The sequence below is a fragment of the Hetaerina americana genome, unplaced genomic scaffold, assembly GCF_022747635.1.
Source record: "Hetaerina americana unplaced genomic scaffold, ioHetAmer1.1.p SCAF_8, whole genome shotgun sequence".
NCBI lineage: Eukaryota > Metazoa > Arthropoda > Insecta > Odonata > Calopterygidae > Hetaerina > Hetaerina americana.
This window is the reverse complement of record NW_027287427.1, coordinates 58,182,020-58,203,419: the sequence shown is the minus strand read 5'-3', so window position 1 is coordinate 58,203,419 and position 21,400 is coordinate 58,182,020. Positions and strand designations below refer to the sequence as shown.

Below are 21,400 nucleotides of genomic sequence, written 5' to 3'. Positions count from 1 at the left end.
CAAAAATGTATCGGTATTAGTTGTTCATTGATATTGGATTAAAACTGATGGTATCGGTAGACTCTCTTTTATCTATGTTTTGCGGAATATATGTAATCCCTGGATTTCTTGCCACAATGCATGTTGTTATAGTATTTGTTCTCTACGAATTTAGCTGAATTGATAGATAGAAATCTCCAGGAATCTTAAAAATATAAAAAAAGAAATTAAAAATTAGAAGTACTACGGAGTGGTTTACTGGGAAATAAAGCCGCGTCAAGGATTAGTGAACTATACTTTTTCCTTCACGGGGTCACCTAGGTCCTTGGTGATTGTAATTTTGTTATGTGTAAAATTTGGTTGCGATTGACCCACAAATAATATTCCATTAAAAAATCCAGGGAGTGATTTTGTTGAATATTTATGTGAGTGGATACTTTTATTTCTTAATTGATCCCTGATGTGCTGTATATTTCCCCCTATATCACTACGCAAACCAACTGATTTACCGCAGTCGCTTTTAATATAATAATACGGCCTTTGGAGGTATTCTCTTTGTGCTTATTTTTAAATAAAAGTTGTCTCTCACTCCTTAGTAATTTTCCAACCTCGAAAGGTTACAAATCATACTTATATAATGCCATTCTTACCTACATTTTCTGTTATTCTTTACTGCCTAAGATCTGTTTTCACCCCAAGGGTCTCCATTACTTCAGCCCTATTTGCGTTCCCATTCTTCCACAGATAGATTATGAGGAATAAGTCTAACCATGGAAAAATGAAAGTCAACCATTAAAATTTTAGCATGCAGTTTCTAAGCATTTATCCTTTTTTGAAATTTTATGATAATATTAATGGAAAACTTAGAACATTTTTCTAAGTGAGTGATCTATAGTCTTGCCCCATACCCTTATGCATTATTCTACCCTTTCCCGTGATATCCATTTAGTTCAAACAGAGGACAGGAAATGGACGGCATGCGTGCCGAACGTAGCGCGTGCTATGATTTTTCCTGCTTCGCAGACGTCTCTTTTGACGGAATGATAAATTAGCTTTCCTGAATTGATTCCCTCATTTAAGCAGACGAGCATGCCTTTGAATTCTGGAGCGGATAATTAATTTTAACCAACATTAACAAGAGATACTGATTTAATTTCCACTGGGGCTTAATACTCTTCTATTCTGAATTAGCCGTCTTGCAGTGGTATCTGATTCAATTATCACGTGATTTTACGCATGATATTTCTGCATTTTAATTTACTTAATATTCGCGTGAAGAGCTACTTACATGCACGCGAACCTGATTTTTTAAAATGTATTCGGAGGGTTTGCTTCAATTACGGAACGGCTTGCAGTTTTCATTAACACGTTGTTTACCCATAAATGTTTAGCATGCCCAAGGGATTAATTTTGCTATTCGGTTACCAGTATGGTTGTCTAGTTGAACAAAACGGCTGTGTTTAATTTATATTAATGCTCCTTGCTTCCTACACTTGTTGCTTTAGAAATGTTTCTCTGTCTATGTCAAACGGAAGGATAATAAATTCCTTAATTAGACAAAAGAACTTGAGAGCGCCTTTAAGATATCTTGTCTACGTGCATCCAGTTCCAAGAAGCATCTCATTTAAAGCGACCACTGCAACTCATTCGGCAAACAGACTCTGGTCTTTTTGACGAAAGTAACTAATAGCTGTTTATGGCAGCTTGGGATTAAAAAGGTTGAGAGACAATCGGGCGTCCACACAAAAGACAAACTGGCGTCCACGCCTTCTTACGTGCAATGATTCTTTCAAAGTCTCGTACTTGCTTCATTTTTAACATTCTTCCTTCTCATTTTCACACCTCCCTAAGAGTTTGTGTTTTTCATTTAACAGTGCTGCAGCAAATTTTAAATGTTTTTTATAGACACAGGATGAGGCCCGTCTAAAACGACGCCGAACTCACCCAACCGAATAATAACTAAAAAGGCACTCTAATATTATCTTAATTTGAAATAAAAACATTTTTAAATGAGCGCACTTTTTTCCTACCTTCATACCGGTCAACATTTCTAATCTGTTCCCCTCTCTTGCCTAACCCCCTCTATTTTTCATCTATTACATTGTTCCACATGCCATTTCCACTTAATATATCCTAAATACGAGCTTTCCTTGAAATTATTTCAACAAAAATTTATATATATATATATATATATATATATATATATATATATATATATATATATATATATATAAATATATATATATATATATTTATATACATACACACACACTTTTATGTATTCCATTAATTCTTTACATCTGACCTGAATCTTTTTCCGGCTTGAAGAATAACTTTCCCTGTTGTAACGCTGTTTTAAATAGGATTTTCGTTTCTTACTTCCTGAATATATTCTTTCGCCTCTCATTTGAGCACGTCCATTTCACCCCATCTCTGTTAACTTTCCATATCCCCGAACTGCACCATTTATTTCGTGCATTAGTTTTTCGGTTGAGCGGATTTATTTTAACGTCCTTCTAACCTTTTTATTCATAATTCTGTTGTTTACATTCTTCCATTTTCTTATCTTATCTTTCAGACCAAATTTTCTGCAATCTACGGCTGTCTTATGCTTTGCTTCATTTTTTTTCTTACGTAGTTTTCATTTACTGCACTTAACCTCAGGTTTTCATTGAGAACTCTCTCATCTTTTTCCGGTTATTCTTTAATTTTTCCTCAATTTGATGCTTCGACGTAACATCCTAATTGTTCGTTTTTAATCATTGTTACTGATGTTAGTTATGAAAGCCACGTGATTTTGTGTATACCTTTAGCTTCTTTAATTTAATGCGGACTACTTCTGCAATCGGGTCTTGTGAGTGGTTTGAAGAATGTCGGCTAAATTATAGCACAGAAATGGTTCTTAAAGGTAAAGGTTTGATAAGAATAGAGTTTTGGTCATGTCTCACGGTGGATTCCACTGAATTCCGAAAAAAAAACATTGACAAATATATTATCCCGTTCCATTTTCTCATTCCTGTATTGCGTTTGCATATTATTCAGAGTGTATTCCGAAAGTAATGCAATTGAATTTCACGCGCCGCTCCTATAGGACGGAATGGGATTAAATTACTTGGAGTGGGTCTGGAGAACGCTAAGCATTGCCTCGAAACCAATTGCAATGCTCTCAAAGCTGTGTAAGCGGCAGAACGTCCGTTATTGTAAACCTCTGCGCGCCGACTGTGTCACGAAAAAAATGGAATCGACGCTCGAGCAACGTTACGCGATTAAGTTTTGTGCTAAACTGAAAAAAATTCCTAAGGAGTCTAACAAAATGATTTTTGAGGCTTTATGAGACTTTTCTATCCTACTCAAGTTTTGAGGTGGATTAAGACCTTTAAAGAGGGCCGGGAAGAGGTTCACGTTGAACGGCCTTTCCTGGCTGACGGTCTGGGCGACCGTCAGCCAGGAAAACTGACAACAATGTGGCTCGTGTTCAGCAATTGTTTGACTCTGACCGTCGATTGAATATCAATATGTTTGCCAATGGACTGAAATTGTCGTCTACTGCTGTGTTTTGCATTGTTACTGAAAATTTAGAGGTGGGGAAAATGTGAGCCAAGCTCCTGCCCATGGTGTTGTCAGACGACCAAAAGACCAACCGAGCAGAAATTTCAAGTGAACTTTGGCAGCGTATTGACCATGAACCTGATTATTTGGACAGCTTCATCACTGGTGATGAAGCATGGAGTTTTGAATATGATCCAGGAACAAAACTTCAAAGCTCTGAGTGGCACACCGACCAGTCCCTCAAGCCAAAAAGGCTAAAATGAGCAAATCAAAAGTGAAAACAATGCTCATTGTCTTTTTCAACAGCAAAGAAGGGATTCATTAGGAATTTGTTCCTCTAGGAAAGACAGTTAACGCTGCCTACTACGTGGATGTGCTGGAACGACTTTGAAAAAGGTTCATCAGGACGAGAAAATACATCTCCGCAACCAGGCAACTCCATCACGGCAACGCGCTACTTGTCCGCGAGTTTCTGGCTAAACACCAGGTGCTAACGCTGCCCCATCCCCCTATAGCCCTGACGTCACCTTAGCAGACTTCTTACTGTTCTCTCGGATTAAGGCAGCCCTGAAAGGAATCCGTTTTTCGTTCATAGAAGAGATGCAATCAGCCATGATGAAGACTTTGCGAGAGGTCCCCGAAGACGCCTTCCAGGGAGCGTACCGGTAATGCCAGAGTCGCTGGAAAATATGTATAGCGGTCTAAAGACAGTAATTTGAAGAATTTTTAGTGTGTATACAAATCTTTTCAATAAATTATTTTTTTTAAATAATTGCATTACCTTTGGAACACTGTACACTGTAAGTTATGTCAATCCAGTGGGTAGAGCGTTGGACTAATGACCGGAGGGCCCCGGTTCACTTGCCGGGGACGTTTCTGGCCACCCACAGTTTCACTCGTAAATATTTAGATACCAGAACTTTTTGGGAAGCCATAGGAGTCACAGGGAAAATAACTGTTAACCCATCTACTCTATTGTAAAAAATTTACACTCGTTTGGGCTCAGTATTAGGTGAAAACATCACCTATGTAATTGAATTTCGAGTTGAAAACTGTGGTTTATACATTGTACTAAAAGATTATAAAAAGCATAAATTGTACTCGATATTGTAATTAAAATCATGAAAATTAGTCCTTACCTCTTCCTCAGGAAGCGTACCTGACATGTTACCTTTTTAATTTCAGATTAAAGGAAAGCATCAACCTCAGCGAAGGCTTACTTGGGACCATTTTACTTAATAATCTAAAATTATTCCTCGTTAGATGTTCGACAAATTATATGGGCACATGTGCCAATTTCATTCCCTTTGTCTATTAGATATTAAAATGAGGTCAAATATTTACTCTCATAGTCGACAAAATGCTATATTTCAATAATTTTTAGAATTATTCGGGACTACACACCCAGAAATGAAATTCATCAAATGAGATATGCTATTCTCCATGGAAAACTGTACTATATCATGGTAAATTGTGTTTTAAAGATAACCCTGTTAATCCCAGAAAATATTTTTGCTCTCTGAATGCTCACTCATGCTCAACATGCCATTGAATAATAAAAGTGGTGTAGCTAAATTTCATGGAAGTAGCTGAACTTCATCGTGGAAGCGGGAAATATCATTATCATAGTGGAAGAAATAGATGACAGATCACCAATCAACATTGATATATGTACTTTAAAGTGGGATTGTGAAATGGTTTAAAATTTCTTCAAATAAAACTAAGATGTTAGGTTGGTTTTTTATTCTATTGCGAGTAAATCTGTTTGTCATCAAGACGAGTAAAACTTTACATTTAAGTTACTACAAATGTCATTTTAAATCATAAAACAATTTGACGACAGAGTATCACCGAAATCACACTGATTCAATATTATCTATTTGAAAGAAAGTGCGCTAAGCGTAATGCTGTGTATATGTTAATGCGTGCAAAAACCCAGCCTTAGAAAGTATATAATGAAACAGAGGCACTGTTACATAAAATGAGATTGCATAAAATCCTTTTTAACAATTTCCCATGGAAATAAGTCATCGTAGGAGGCAACACACTGGGAAACTAATGAAAAATTAAAAAAAGTTTTTTTTTCTCCGGTTCTACTCTGCATTGAATAAATAGTTGGTGTTTTACAGCTTGCAAACGAATGTTATCCATTTGATTTCATTCACTGCGTTTAATTAAATACTAGAATAGTTCTACATTTATAAAAACTGTTGAGATAGTTTCTTATGGTAATTAATATGTTTTTCCCACCCAAAAAATTAACCGTATTTAAATCTGTAACAAAATAACAAGCCGTAACATATTAACACTACGTAAAGCTGAGCCAAAATTTTCCACTGTGGCCATGCTCACAAACAATTTCGGCGGAAGCGAAGAGTTATGGCACAAATGCTGTCCCCAGTGCGTACCCTTGAAATTGGATCGGCTACCAAGAGGTCGAAACTTCGAAGTCTCCCGTCTTTGTGACCATCCAGTGCTTCAGGCGCGCATTATATCATAGAGATGCCGGTGAAGGGAGTAGAATTTTGTATCATTTTCCTCTCTCTGGAATTTGTGGAAGGAGACGAAAGTTTAGCAGCCGCGGGCCGCTGTCCCTAATTAACCTTTCCATTCGAAGGTCGCCCGGCGCCGCTGAGCAACTGCACGGTGGGCAACCGCAGCGCGGACTGGGCGGAGGTGGAGTGTGCTCCCGGCTTCGACGGCGGCCTCCCGCAGGCCTTCCTCCTCGAGGCATACGACGCCCGCTCCACCCGCCTCCGACTCAATGCCACCCGACACGACGCCCCTCTCTTCCGACTCACGGACCTCACCCCCGGCTCCTCCCTCAGGCTCGTTTTGTACGCCGCCAACGCCAAGGGACGATCCGAGGCCACCATCCTAGAGGACGTGTCCCTATGGGACGCCGAGAAGAGAACTGGTAGGGATCCAATATACCATCTGGGATATGCATATATAGATCCTGAACTGCTTGTTATACCCTTGCATGTTACGCAGTCATAAAAAAATTGAACCCAAATATTTTCCGTTTAAAGAGAAAATGTATGTGGTTTAATTCAAGCACATCCATCATTGCATGATGTAGATAGCCCTCCATGTATGTGTATGTGTTTTTGAGTATACGAGCTAATGTATATGTGTTCATAACTATATATTTATTCATATATAACATAAATGACTGGTGTGGCCTGAAATCCTCCGCCACACGCAAAAGCTACGGTTTATGTACTGACATACGCATTTAATACTTAGCGACGAAGGAAGACTGTAAAATTTGCATTCCTCTCTACATCTACACGCTGTTAAAAGGTTCCCCTGTTAGATGCCACTAGGGTGAGTGGGAGTTGGTTATTACACACTAGAAAGGTAAATTAAAATTATAAGTTAGCAATAGACATTTTAAGTATAACAAATGGTGGTGACATTTATTTCAAAAGATATCTTGGACCACGGCATAAAAATTCATTATCATCTTTGCATACGAAACGAGATACGAGAAAGAAAAATGTCTCTATTACACACTAAATTGTTATTATTACCTAGGTCGGCACTCGAAGTACTGATAAAGATCTATTTTGAAAGTTCCTTCGCTCTAATTTGGAACGTTTTGTCTGAAGCTTTCGCGTCGATGACATTTTTCAACTGTAACCCTGGATGGATTGGTGCAGTTCTCAAAAGCCGCAAATAACAATCATCATAGCTCCGGAAGTCCTCGTTGGAAATTAGCTGAACATTCCAACAAACTTAAAATTACTTACTTACTTAGCACCCGTTAATAAGGCCCGTGTGATAGGTAATGGTAGAGTTCACCCGTGTGAATTTCTCACATTAGGGTAGGGGGGCTAGTTCCTTTCTCTGTGCCGGCTATGGTTTCTCAGGAAGATCTGGTACCCGAAAGATCGTACAGTTTACCTGGAGCGGAGGATGCCAAGGGAGGTTTACCTGGGAATCGAACCCGGGCCCTCCGGTAAGTAGCACAACGCTTTACCCCTGGGCTACCGCGTCCCATAATATATGTATATATGTATGGGACGCGGACGCATAATATATGTATATATACACACAATATATATATTTTACATATATATTGTATTTATAAATCGCATGTCAGATCGGGCTAAAATCATGCTAACCTATCGAAATATACCTCCAGGTCGATTTCTGTGGAAAGATGGTAACTATTACGTGTAGCAGCAACAGTTTCTTCGCCGTGTCCTGGTATACTTTGTTATAATTCTACATGCTTCTTTTGTTTGAGTATTTACATAAATAAAGAGTTCAAGTCCATTGTGTTGAATTCGAAGTTGAGAATTATAAGTGACAGTTGAGCTCACCGACCACTAAGCTAAGGTGAGTCAACTGATTATTAAAGTCACACATCGGTGTGATGCACCAATGCCATGAATTCAATGGGTGCAGTGGAATTTGCTGTTTCGCCAACTCTTTAAAAATCGCCCTATTAGCCAGAATATCTCAAATCCTGATTTTTATGAAATATTTCACACATGTTTAGACGCGGTCCTTTACAAGCAAGATCTGAAGCTCTACTCAGTCAAAGGTTACTGTTTCCGGAAGTGAATAGGTATAGCAACGCGGTAGGCGTACGCGTTGGTGGTAAAATAGAAAATTTAATTTAATTTTTTGTCTTATTTTAAAATGTACAGTCAATATAGAGAAGATTTGTGAAGATAAAAGTGAATGTAGAATGAGGTATTCTTTTTTCGATGGGTTTCAAAACAAAAATAATCATAATAAAGAAGACCCATATGTGATTCATTGAAGGATGATGCGTGTTAATTATTCTGAATATCCATCATTGAAACGTAATTGTAAGTGGGTATGTACAAATTAGTGCAGCCTAAAACTGCGGAAGAAATGAAACATTAGCTACTGAAAAATTCATCGAAACGTATATTTTCGATCTTTTTATCGATGGCGAAAATGGGGAGAAAAAAAGTAACTTATAAATTAATTGGTATATTACTATGATACTTGCATTAGGTCCAAATAATCATAAGACTCTCTAACTGATAATATGAGAAAAAACAATGTTGATAGGCATGCCTCAAAATAGTTAAGTATATATAAATTTGGAAAATTATTTCGTATACGACGTATTTTCCATTGAGTTGGGAAAAAATTCCCCAAGAGACTTCTCTTAATGTTTTACAGGTGAATTAGAAAAGTAAGTTGGTTACTTTTCGTGCTTCATCCGTTTTATAACGGTGGCCATTTCTCTTCACTAGCCAGACAGGACAGAAAAATGCACAAATCAAATAATGAGCTAGGTGGGTAAACGACAGACTTTTTATTTTAACAAAAATAGAATTCCCCTCGCGAGGACAGAAATTGTACTTTTCTTCGTGGCACTCAGCTCATCTAAGGGTGCACAAATAAACTCCCTCTTACGTGTGTTACCCACCCTCTCTAAGAGCGTATAAAAACCCCCTCAAACGCCAACTTCATCTTTCGGTTTACGCATAAAAGCAGTCATTGGGTTCAAATCCCCCCTGGGTAAAGAGGAAGAAAGCGCTATTCAAATGACAATGGAGCGACGCAAAAATTGCCTCACGGAGATTTATCTTCGAGTTGGGAAAACTTCCTCCTCAACTCAGTCAACAGTGGAGAGGCAAAGAGAGGGTAGGTGGGAGGTGGGGGAGGGGGTATTGTGGGACGATAGGATGGGAGAGTGGAGCGAGGGAGGGTGACGGGTGGAAGAGAGAAAACATGCCAGCTCCTGGCGAGGTAGAGATTGGGGGTGTGGTGGTTCAGAGAAGGGGAAGGAGATGGCGACGGCATCTGATACATTAATCTAAGCGCTGCTTTTTTCCCTTTTGAGCTGAAATTGGAAAATTTTTATCGGAAATTCATAGATAGAGTCACCAATGAATTCAAAATATTCTCCTCGGCAAGTTAAAAAAAATAGTCTTTTTCCCACAAACAATGCTCTATCACTTATTTTTATCAGCAGTTGTGTTCTTTTTAAGGACTCTAACTTTTACAACACTGAGTTTAGAGGTTTTCAAATTGACTCGCTGGCTAAGTGTTGACTTTTTTCTGGGACTTGATTTTTTATATTAAGGGCCTTTGTTTCCAGTTGTGTCCAGAAAATAAAGAAGAAACTCCATTCGAGTGGATAGGTGCTTGTGAGTGGAAGACTAACCACTGCTCTAGTCGACTGTGTAAATGCGGTGTCATTCGTTGATGTGGACTACGATGTGAATCTAGATGTATCGGCGTAATTAGCAGTCTCTGCAGCTTATGAAAGTGTGAGCGTGAAGAAAAAGAAATGGGTAATTGAAATCAATCTTGATTATTAACCCTAATATCACTTTTAAAATCTCACCTTATTTTCAATTTTAATTCAGCAATAAATGATTTATAAAATCTTCCTAAAATAATAGGGATTGCATTTTTCCAGTGAGTTCCGCTTGCTCTAATGAAGACGTTTCATTGTATTCGAAAGTTTAATTGATTTTTTTCATTGGTGTGTTAATTTTTACTGTTAAAAGGTTATCAATTAAATCTCATTGATTATTATGAACTCTGAAATTTGATGATCGGATGCTGCTTGCAGGAACGTAAATGGTATTACGCCGAAATTCAATATATACTGAAGTAAATCCTGCGTGTTTCCCGTCTCACGAACTGCTAATTAAGACAAAAGAAAAACAAGGTAAGTATCATGAAATCATTTAACTCTGCATACTTATATCGCCTCCGTCTTGCAAGCTACTCTAGCGTATTACAGACGATGCGGTGCATGCTGTTTCTAAATTGAGTGGTGTCGCAGACAGAACTCCGCCATTCATTTGTAAAATTTCTGCAGAATTCTCGATTCTCGGAACACGACCAGTAAGCTCATAGCAATCGACACGGACAGCGTGTTTCCAGCTTAGGAAATAATGGGCTTGAGCAACCCCAGAACAGACGAAACCACTTAGTGGTGTGGCAAGAATATAGCTCGGCCTCCACTGCTTCAAAAACAGCTGCGGACGGAACAATGTTTCTGTTGGCTGCTGAGTGGACTTCTTTTTCAGCTGGGATTGGCGTTTTCCTGGGCTATGCCGATGTAAAAACAGTCAAACTGCACTCGAGTGGGTAGTTGGTCAAACATTCCGAAGAGGAAACTGCCGACTATGATACTCAGAAATTATCTATCGATTATTACCAAGCAGTGAGCGCAATTTTCGTGTATGGAGTTACCGAAGTATCAAACACTTCAATAAAACTGTTAACGGCTAAGATACGCGAAGGCTACGAACTTGAAATACAAAATAGTCGCTGCGGAAAAATTTAACCTTGGAATTACCATCCAGATTGCAAAATTACATTGGTGCTCAATGTTTACTATTAACATCGATGTTTTGTTTACAAGCCTTAACGTTAGTAATATTATTGTTTCTTTTTCCTGATAAACACTTTTCACGTTGTTTACAGTAATATCATTGTTTGTCATTCAATTTTGGCATCTTTTTATAAAAATTTCCGAACACATTCACTGCCGTTTTTACGTCTACTTCAGCATGTTTTTGTACAATTAAATCTTGCCTGTACTTAAGGCTAAGATTTTTTCCAATAATGCGGGTTGTTTTTGTTTACCATCCATAAATAGTTGCGAATATTGGTTATTGTATTCACATTCTGTTAAAAATTAGCTCTAATAGCTCTGTATATCTCATTGCCGTTGATTGTTGAGGAGCTTATTAAATAAATCTGATCCTTGTCAAAAAACTATCTTTTTATGAGGGAAGGAATAGCTTGTCTCTACCCAATTAATTCTGCTTCGTCCCACCGAAATGCGAAATTCTGTGGTTACCTTTTTGTGAAGGCGACACAAACAATAGACATTTAGAGCTAGAATCATTTAGAACTGTAGGATACTCACAAGAAGGACATCGTTTCTTACTAATAATGATAAAATATATTTAAATATTCATGGATATGTTCCCAGCTAACTTGTAAATGATGCGTGGTATGCGTTCTTACCAATGTTCGTATTAATGCGTTACCTCCGGTGCGGAGTGTAATCAACTGCAAAATATTTTGAGTAATAGCCAGCTAATCAAATACCGCGTTTCGTATTGGCTTAAGATAAATTAACGGAACCTGATATATCCAAAATTTCACAACTAGGATATTGAATTGCAAAATATTTTAAAACAGGGCCCCCAGTATGTATTTTGCATGTACAATCATCTTATTTTACGCGTCAGGAATGGTAAATTCCTGAAATAATTTAAATAAAATTCGATTAAACTTTCGGTGATGTAGGTGCTTCTAAGTCGTGCGTTATTTAAAAGACGGCCATCTAAGAATCAATTGGGCAATTTTGCGATCAATTTCGCACCTAATTTCTGAATGGGTTTTAAGTTGAATGTCATGAAATGACACCTGCGTGGATACACTATATATATATATTTTTTTTTAAGGTAATCTACCGGTTAAGGTAGGTATTTGGATGGACACAACTACCACACAAATATTTTATTACTCCTAACAAAACACAAAATCCATCATCCTACTCTATATCAGGTCCCTCTTCATCTCTGAGTACTTTCTTCCTCCCTTCATCCCGTCCAACATCCCTATCCTGTCCCTTCCCTTTCCTCGTTTGCCTAACATTCTCCCCTCTATTACAGTCTTCAACATCCCACTGCCGGTCAATACCCCCTTCATCCACTTTTTCTGCCTCCATAAGATTGCTCCCAACAAACCCCTCTCTTCGCCCACCATACCAAGTACTTCCTCATTTGTTTTCTTCTCTGCCCATTCGACCTTCTCCATTCTTCTCCACACCCACATTTTAAAAGCCTCCAAATTACGTCTATCCTCCTGCTTCAATGACCACGTTTCCGCTCCGTACATAGCTACGCTCCATATCAAAGTTTTTACGAGTGTTTTCTTAACATCCTTACTCAAAGTCCCTGTCATCAACTCCCTCCTCCTTGTGAAAGCCTCTTTGCCTAGCGCAATTCTTCTCCTTACGTCCCTACTACTTTGACCGTGTTGGTCTAAAACACTACCGAGTTACGTAAATTGTTCTACCTGCTCTAGTTTTTGCCCTACTTTTTTAATGTTTAGCTTGGCCTTTTTCTTCCTAGAAAATCGCATAACCTTTGTTTTATTAATATTGATTCTCATCCCATACCTGTCGCACTGAATTTCCAATTCACTCAGCAATGCTTGCAGCCCCTTGGCTGACTGACAAACTAAAGCTTGGTCATCAGCAAACCTAACTGATTTTACAAATTCCCCGCCCACTTTCATTCCTACCTCGAGTTCTTCCCATGCTTTTTTGATCCTTTCCTCTGCATACAGATTGAACAGCAACGGTGATAATGGGTAACCCTGCCTTACACCCCTTCCTAACACTGCCCATCCTGACTCCCCGTTCCCCACCCGCACCTGAGCAGTCTGAGACATGTACAGGTTGCGAATTAGCCTCCTTTCCCTCCAATCTATTCCTATTTTCTGCAATATAATCATTAGTTTTTCCCAATTCACTCTATCAAACGCTTTTTCGAAATCTACGAAACAGGCAAATACCTCCTGGTTGTGTTCTATATTCCTCTCGATTAATAATCTCATTACTGCAATGGCATCACGCGTACTTCTCCCCTTCCTAAACCCAAACTGATCATCCGCTAAGTAATCATTATATATATATATATATATATATATATATATATATATATATATATATATATATATATATATATATGCACACACACATTCAAACACAAAATCCCGCCAAACGGCAAATAAATACTCATTTATATAGAAACAGATATAAGGAAAAGGGATAGGAACACACATAAAGGACGAACACAATAGAGGTGGGAATAAATCAAACGACTGACAACGCAGAAGAATTCTTCCCGCCTTAGTAGCCTTGGAGGCTGGAAAGGCGCAGTGTAAGGGCTACGCAAGAGCCCTTGCAAGAAACTGCTCTAAACTGCTCTAGGTGGGGAAGGCGGAATCGAACGGATCACAAGAGTAAAAATATTTCCTTGACCGGGAGTCGAACACCGGATCTTTCCACTTGCCATGTGATTTTTCAGGTACCAGGTTTTCCTGGGAAATCATAACCGGCACAGGGAAAGGAACTGGCCCCCCAACCGTGATGTGTGAATTTCACACGCCGTTGGGCTTAGTACTTGGTGAACTCTACCATCACCTACCAAACCGACCTACGGGTTGATTACTGTGTTTATGGTTTATATGTTTATATAAATGTAAGAGAGTGTGTATCTCAAGGCCCTCCTATGTTACCCTGGGTTCAGCGTATATCACCCTGGGAAAATGGCCCATCACCATTTACCGATTGTGATTATCATTGGTATTCCCAAATGGCCTCGCTTATGCGGAACAAACTCTCTCGTTTCACTTGCAGAAGTGGAGACGGCCGGTCCGAACGCGTTGGGGGCCCTCACCTTCCTTGCCCTCCTACTCGGCGCCCTGGCTGCCCTCTTCACCGTGGCCCTGGTTGCCATGATAGTCGTCCGTCGGCGACAGCTCATCGGTCTCGAGACCGCGACTCCCAACGGAACCGCTCGCCCCATGATGCGCCTCTGTTGCCCCGCGCCACTCCTCGACTTCATCGGAAGGGACTGCTTCTCGAGGAACCGGAGGAGGGGAACAGGTGACGGTGCGGGCGATGGGGACTTGGATGACGCCGGAGGGACCAAGGTCCCCCTAGTGTCCAGCGGTGGGGATTCGAAGGGAGACGGCGGGACGACCATTGACGTCAGTCGAGATCAGTACGTGGTTTCCTACGTCATTAAGGAGCAGTCCGCCCTGAAGAATGGGGGCCCTAACTCCCGGATACCAGGCGATGGCTGCCAACCAGATATATTGGCGGAGAAGGCCCACGGTAGGATATTTTTCAGACCATTGATTCACCAACAGACTACCAGGGGTCTGTATTTCACCACTGGGGCATTATTATTCATTTCCCTCTGAAATACTTGTACAATAATTTATATCGCGGAATTTAATGATTTTTCTGTTTTTATATAATTAAGTTATTCCATGAAAAAAATCTCGGGATCGTAAGCCAAGGAATCATTATTTTATTTAGACACTTGCAGAAGTCCGTGCGTATTATTATTTGTGTATTCATAATGATTAGGGCTACTTTATCTTTTGATTCACTTTAACCCTTGAAATTATTTGGTAGTCAACTGTTTAAGATAGGTTTTGGACGGACCAAGACTAAAAACCTCTACATTTCTTAGCCTCACCTAGCATGACATAACCTGGTACTCCACAAAACAGTAATCTCTTCTGCAATGTCTCATAAACTTAATCTCCCTTCATTATGTACAACATACCCATCATTTTCTACCCGTATCTCGCTTTCGTAACGACCACCCCTCAGAATTCGTCGGCACTTCGTTGCCATTCCAAATACCCTGAATCCGGAGATCTTTCACCTTTATTTGGTTTTCTCGGTGGCGGCGGTGTAACGTCCTCGCCTACCAGCCCAAAGGTCGCGGGCTCGATTCCCGCCTAGGTGGATATCCCTCCATCTAGGGCTTCGTTGTATGTGATTGTCTCCAATATCATGTCTGTAATGTAGGGTTAGGTGGAAGAAGGGACTATTAGTCTCAACCTCGCCCAATTAAGTCGATAAATAAATAAACAACCCTGTATCCTACACCACCATGCCTAGTAAGTCTTGGTTTGTTTTCCTTTACGTCCATTTTACCATTTTCATCTCTCTCCTCGGTCACATTTCACACTTATCCTATTTAGCTTGTTCACAATTTGTGCGCAGTGTAAGTAGTTAAATTCTATCTGTGTGTGCTTATTTGAAGAATATTGAATAACTTGGGACATTCACTTTTTTTCTTTTTCCATATCGACAGCGTTATGCTCGTTTATGCTTTGGAAAATTTCTGCATATTCATAAATAATCTCACATTCAAGATTTATACAAAAATAATGAAAAAATATTCGGAAAAAATGGATTTATTTCAGATATAGCTACCATGCCTCAATTTTCTTCAAAATACATCCCTTCAGCGTCGACACACTTTTGCCAGTGGCTTTCGCACGACTCAGGCTCCGTGGAAGGCCGTCCGAAGGTCCTTAAGGGTAGGCGTGCAAGCTTCTTTAATGGTACTCTGAGTGTTATGGTGGTTTCCTTTGAGGGAGGGATTTCACTTTTTGAAACAGGAAATACTGATACTAATGTAACTACTCGACTCTGCTTATGGTGGCTCGTCAAGACCCTCGGGAAGTGTTTAGCGCAGATTTTTCGCATCGCCAAATTTTCAGAGACAATGGTGTGCAATGTCATCTTACCAATACTAATACGATCTGTAACCATGCGCACGCTTAACCGATAGTCTGAATTCAACACACCACGCTCACGTAGCACGTCGTCGTCGGTTCTTGACGTCGACGGCCGTCCAGCGTGGGGCTCGTCCTCCACTCTCTCTCGGCCATCTTTGAAGAGCTTTTGTCGCTTAAAACTGCAGTTTGTGAATTAGTATCAACCTTGAACACTTGGCAAATCATGCCCAACGTCTCTGTACCCGATTTCCCCAGTCAAACACTAAATTTGATGGCGTACCGCCGTGCAATGGTTCGCTGCATTTTGCGCTTGCGCCAAGTCACTGGACAGGAGCTAGTCTCCAAACACACGAGCTAGTCAAAACGAACGTTCGGAGGCGATTGGCGCTTGACACGTGTTGAAGGTCAGACCCTTCCACCACCAAGCCTCTGCGGTGCGAGTGCGCTACGACATACGATCAAGTCAGAAAAATGTTTTCCAGTATCTTTTATACACACCCTTATTTCCTATATTACTGGTATTTTATACGTATATCAACTATTACTTTCCATAACTGATTTCTTGTCGAAAACTTGCAATCCAGATGTAGCCGAGTTCAACGGCATATTGTTTAAATGCATGCGGAATAACGTAAAGTTTTTCTGGGCCCGATTAATTACAAATTTATAAGTAAAATACATTTCAAAATTTAATAAATGCAACGAAGATGATATATTGGTAGAAAAAACAGGCAATTGCGGGAAAAGTTGTGTTCCATGATGTAATAACTTCCCTAATAGTGATATTATATTGCCGTTTTCTGGATGACTCGTCACAGGCACGGTATCCGCCAAGAGGCCGGAGTTCTTGTTTCATAAAAAGAACGACGAGCATATGCCTTCCAACTTCCCGCCGCCACAGTGGGAATGCACGAGCGAATCGCGATGGCTGCCGCCGTTGCTGTCCCCCACATCACCGAGGGCCGCGCCACCTGTAGTCCTGCGCGTGCGCACTTCGCCATCTCCGCCGTTGCTCTTGGACAGCGATGTCCCGTCGTCGCCGAAAATTGTAAGTGCTTTCAATTTAAATGATAGACAATTAGAAGAAGAAAATTGAATTTTCTGAAGGGGCAAAAATCATTTTGATACATTAAAAGCATCAAATACGGTTAGTTATTATTTTTATTTGAATCTAGTTTTACATAAAAAAGAAAATGCTTCACTTGGACTTAGAATTTTAAATTAAATTTAACAATGACTCAAAATATATTATATACTCGAGTAGAAACCAATGCCTCCACGTGCACGACAAAAATGTGAGTTAACTTTCAATTTGAGTTTGTGATTACGTGTAATAAATTTGGCAAAGTATCAATTCACATTTTATTCTATTCAATAACTTATGATTACAATGGAATTTATCATTTAAAAAAGTCAACATAAACAGAACAACAGGAGCGTCATTTTGCGGTCGCCTGTGCCGCGATGTTAGAAATCTTGTGTAACGTAGTGTTCCGTGCCAAATTTGCTGAATGTTTTATGATATCTGTTCTTTTCGAAGCATTCATGGCGGATGTTGTTTCGGCTGGCTATTTTGGTAGTCTTCAAATACCATAACTTTACAACTGGGTCTACTAAATTTCTTTCCATAATACCCCTCATTAATTTTCTACTAATTGTCTATTGTCTGCTTTCGGGTGAACTTTTCTATGAAACTTTCATTTGGACCCATAATAATGGTAAAATATTAATTTTATATAGCACAAAATAGTAATGTTCATTTCATAAATACATTGTTTCCTTTTCAATATTACCATATTAATTTGATTTAGCTCCTTAGGGCTTTCAAATCGCAAGTGTGATAATGTATTTATTTATGCCTGCGCGCAAACACCATGCTTGGATTATCCAGTAACCGAGAAATTCGTTCTAATGCTTTATATAATTTCTTTTTTCAGACCTCGTTCAGTAAGACATACGACCCTGTGAGCATTCAGGGAACCGGTGCGACCGAGACAGACCGTTTTCATGACATTCTTCCGGTTTCCGAGAGCAAGAAGACGCCGGAGTACGAATTGAGTGGAAATATAATAGAAGAAAAGCTGCGCTCTCGTGAGATACCGGAGAGTTGTGTGTGAATATCGCGGAGGGAAGAGCAATTAAAATAGTGAAGAGAGAAGACTGTCCGAATTCTATTCACAACGGAGAAAGGTGGTATTATTTGTTATGCGCCTGACCAAATCGGTGGAGCTTACTGGCAAACGAAATGATGTCTCCAGTCATCTGCGATACGTTAGATCATTCGTTTGTTTACATCAAGCTCTGTCATTTCAGGTGCTTCAGAAACGACGTTTTATTATCACATTAGAGATTGCTTTAATATTTTCGCTAGTTAATTATTTTGTACTTTGTATTTGCTTTTTTTACTGTATTTTATACGCATTCGAAATTGGAGACCAGGACTATTTCATGTCACGGCACGCACAGTGAACTGTGAGAAGTGAAAAATTATTAGTGTTCCATTGGAAACTTGTAAATCACCCCGCCCGGTGACTTACAAGAAAATATTATAGCTAAGAATGGGTGTTCGAAAAGTTGGTGAGAGTAGGGTTCAGGGAATGTAATTATTTATAAGGAATTCACTTTTTCTTTTTTTTTCAACTTTATATTAGCAAAGTCATTTTATTGTGACTAAACTTATTTCTTTTACTTGTTTTGTATATTTGGATAAGTATTAACAATTGATGTTTCTGTTAGCATAAGGATGTTAATTCTGGCAGTGCCTCCTAAATGATGTCCTACTTGATGGGTATTTTTTAAAAGCTTGAATTTTCTTGTATGTATAACTAAGGTCTTGGTGTTTTGTGACCAAGCATATAGACGACTGAGTTCAATATTTGTATGCATCCATGAATTTTTTTCACAGGAAAATTTAGTGAACAGGCAAGAGACAACCAACGAATCGGAAGCACATCGAGTTAAGTGCCACCCGTAATGCAAATTGCCATAAATATAATACAAAGACCAAAGTAAAAAATGTACTTTGTAATATGTCTAGTTTTTATTTTTTTAAGTTATCGCCTTTTGGGCGAAAAATATGTAAAAGAGTGCAACATTGTAGAAGATCTTTGCTGTTCTTTGTTTATCATACATCATTAATTTTACCTTATACTCGATGTATTTTCCTTTCATTCTTATAACATTTCCGAAGAATGGTAAGATGTAACCCTGTATCCTTTTCCTATTTCCCTCAAAGTGTTCAAGAACTCCATGCTGTGGACAACGTAGAGGTTGACGACGGGCAGAATCTCAAACACCAGCAGTGTCGTTGTTGTGCGTGCGACAATACTTCTGTACAGATTCGCTGTTATTGTGTTTAAGTGGTGTTTTCCGTGCCCCTAAAATTGTGTTGTTCATATTGTTGTTGTTGAACGGTTGAATGAATGGATTTATCACCCGGGTCCATCCTGTTTAGAACAAGCTTTCGCTTGGTTCACTGGCAGACCTGAGTTGGAAAAGTACTGAGTGCTAAGCGGGAAGGAGAAAATCCTTACCTCCATCTCGGGTAAAATGAGGAACAAAATATTGTCCCTCGGTGACATTGAATGTTGCTTTCCAGTGGCTTTAATTCTGTGGCTGATAATGTGTGTTATCCGAGGGTTGGTGAGAAATAAAATAATTTTACAACTATTTTTGAGAAATCTGTCATGATTTATCATCTTATCACAGATTTTACCGAGCTGATTTTCTAATATGCTATATTTTACTGGCGTTTTTGTGTGCCAGTTTACTATTAATGATACTCGGTGTCAATTGGCATCCACCCTGCCATCTCTGTAATTCTAACTCAATGGAATCCTGGAAATTAAGATGATGTGTACCGTTTCTGATAGTTCTAAAATTTTATTGATTAATATCAGGTAAGTACCTACAATGGAATCATTTGCAGACATGTCTCCTAGAATAAACTGTGTGATTTTATTACATTCTTTTCCAAATAGGTAATGGTAACAAAATAATATGGACCGTTTATGATCCAAACAAAGACGAAATTAGAATTCCTATGACGATGGAGACATTATTGACAACTTGGACTATGGAAGAAATAATTTCTACATTGCATCAACTCGCTGTCCCTAAGATTGTGAAATGAGAATTGAAGGGGAATATGGGTAAGTTTTACTAGCATTTAATGCAATATTAAATTTAACAACAAATAATCCCTCCATGGATTAAAATGGCCGAATGAGTGTGAGTGCGTGACTGCAAATTCATTATGGAAGAGAGATTCGGAAGGCGGATATTATAATTTGGATATTCAAACAAGAGCAATTGGTCTTCTTCATTTACCTGGGCAGTTGAACAACTTGGGTTGGAAGAAGATCGATCGATATCGAGCAAAGAGCCGTCTCAAATTAGGAGACATTCGTAAGAAGGGGTAAATACTAAGGTTGCAATCAAGGAAGCCTTCCATCTAAACGTTCGTATGGACCATGCCACTCTAGCGGTTAGAAATATGGGACATTGGAGAAGTGGACCACTGAAGAACAGAACTTTTGCTCCTGGTCCTGGAGGAGAATGATGAAGGTCAAAGGACATACCAGATAACGAACGGGGAAGTAGATGGAAGAGCAGAAGAGTGGTTCAACGGCAAAGGAGAATTATATGTATACCCGAAGAAGGCCTCTGAGAGGGCCGAAAGCTTGAATAATTTACCCTGTGAGTGTTCTTTTAAATGTTGCTATTCTTTTCTATTTGTGTTATATTGTGTCAGCCCATCATACCTACACACACACACACGCACACGCGCACGCACACGCACACGCACACGCGCACGCGCACACGCACGCGCACGCACGCACGCGCACGCGCACGCACGCACACACGCACGCACACACGCACGCACACACGCACGCACACACGCACGCACACACGCACGCGCACACGCACGCACACACTCACGCACGCACGCACACACGCACGCACGCACGCACGCACGCAGACACACACGCAGACACACACGCAGACACACACGCAGACACACACGCAGACACACACGCAGACACACACGCAGACACACACGCAGACACACACGCAGACACACACGCACACACGCACGCACACACGCACGCACACACGCACGCACACACGCACGCACACACGCACGCACACACGCACGCACGCACGCACGCACGCACGCACGCACGCACGCACGCACACACGCACGCACACACGCACGCACGCACGCACACACGCACGTACGCACACACGCACGCACGCACGCACGCACACACGCACGCACGCACGCACACACGCACGCACACACGCACGCACACACGCACGCACACACGCACGCGCACACGCACGCACACACGCACGCAGACACACACGCAGACACACACGCAGACACACACGCAGACACACACGCAGACACACACGCAGACACACACGCAGACACACACGCAGACACACACGCAGACAGACACGCAGACACACACGCAGACACACACGCAGACACACACGCAGACACACACGCAGACACACACGCAGACACACACGCAGACACACACGCAGACACACACGCAGACACACA

At 40.2% G+C, this 21,400-nt stretch overlaps 1 protein-coding gene across 2 annotated transcripts in view; it reads left to right on the top strand.

The window, feature by feature from the left end:
* The window catches only part of LOC139697883 (protein turtle homolog A-like), a 602,691-nt gene extending 583,222 nt beyond the window's left edge, over nucleotides 1-19,469 (top strand). The window contains exons 11-14 of one of the 2 annotated variants that reach the window (XM_071596747.1): nucleotides 6,146-6,445; nucleotides 13,925-14,401; nucleotides 16,647-16,876; nucleotides 17,766-19,469. In XM_071596747.1, coding sequence (XP_071452848.1) covers nucleotides 6,146-6,445; nucleotides 13,925-14,401; nucleotides 16,647-16,876; nucleotides 17,766-17,945 — 1,187 coding nt within the window. In that variant the 3' untranslated portion in view covers nucleotides 17,946-19,469. Of the gene's footprint in view, nucleotides 1-6,145; nucleotides 6,446-13,921; nucleotides 14,402-16,646; nucleotides 16,877-17,765 lie in introns of both variants that reach the window. The other variant, XM_071596746.1, reaches the window with a different exon arrangement.
* Nucleotides 19,470-21,400: the final 1,931 nt, after the last annotated feature.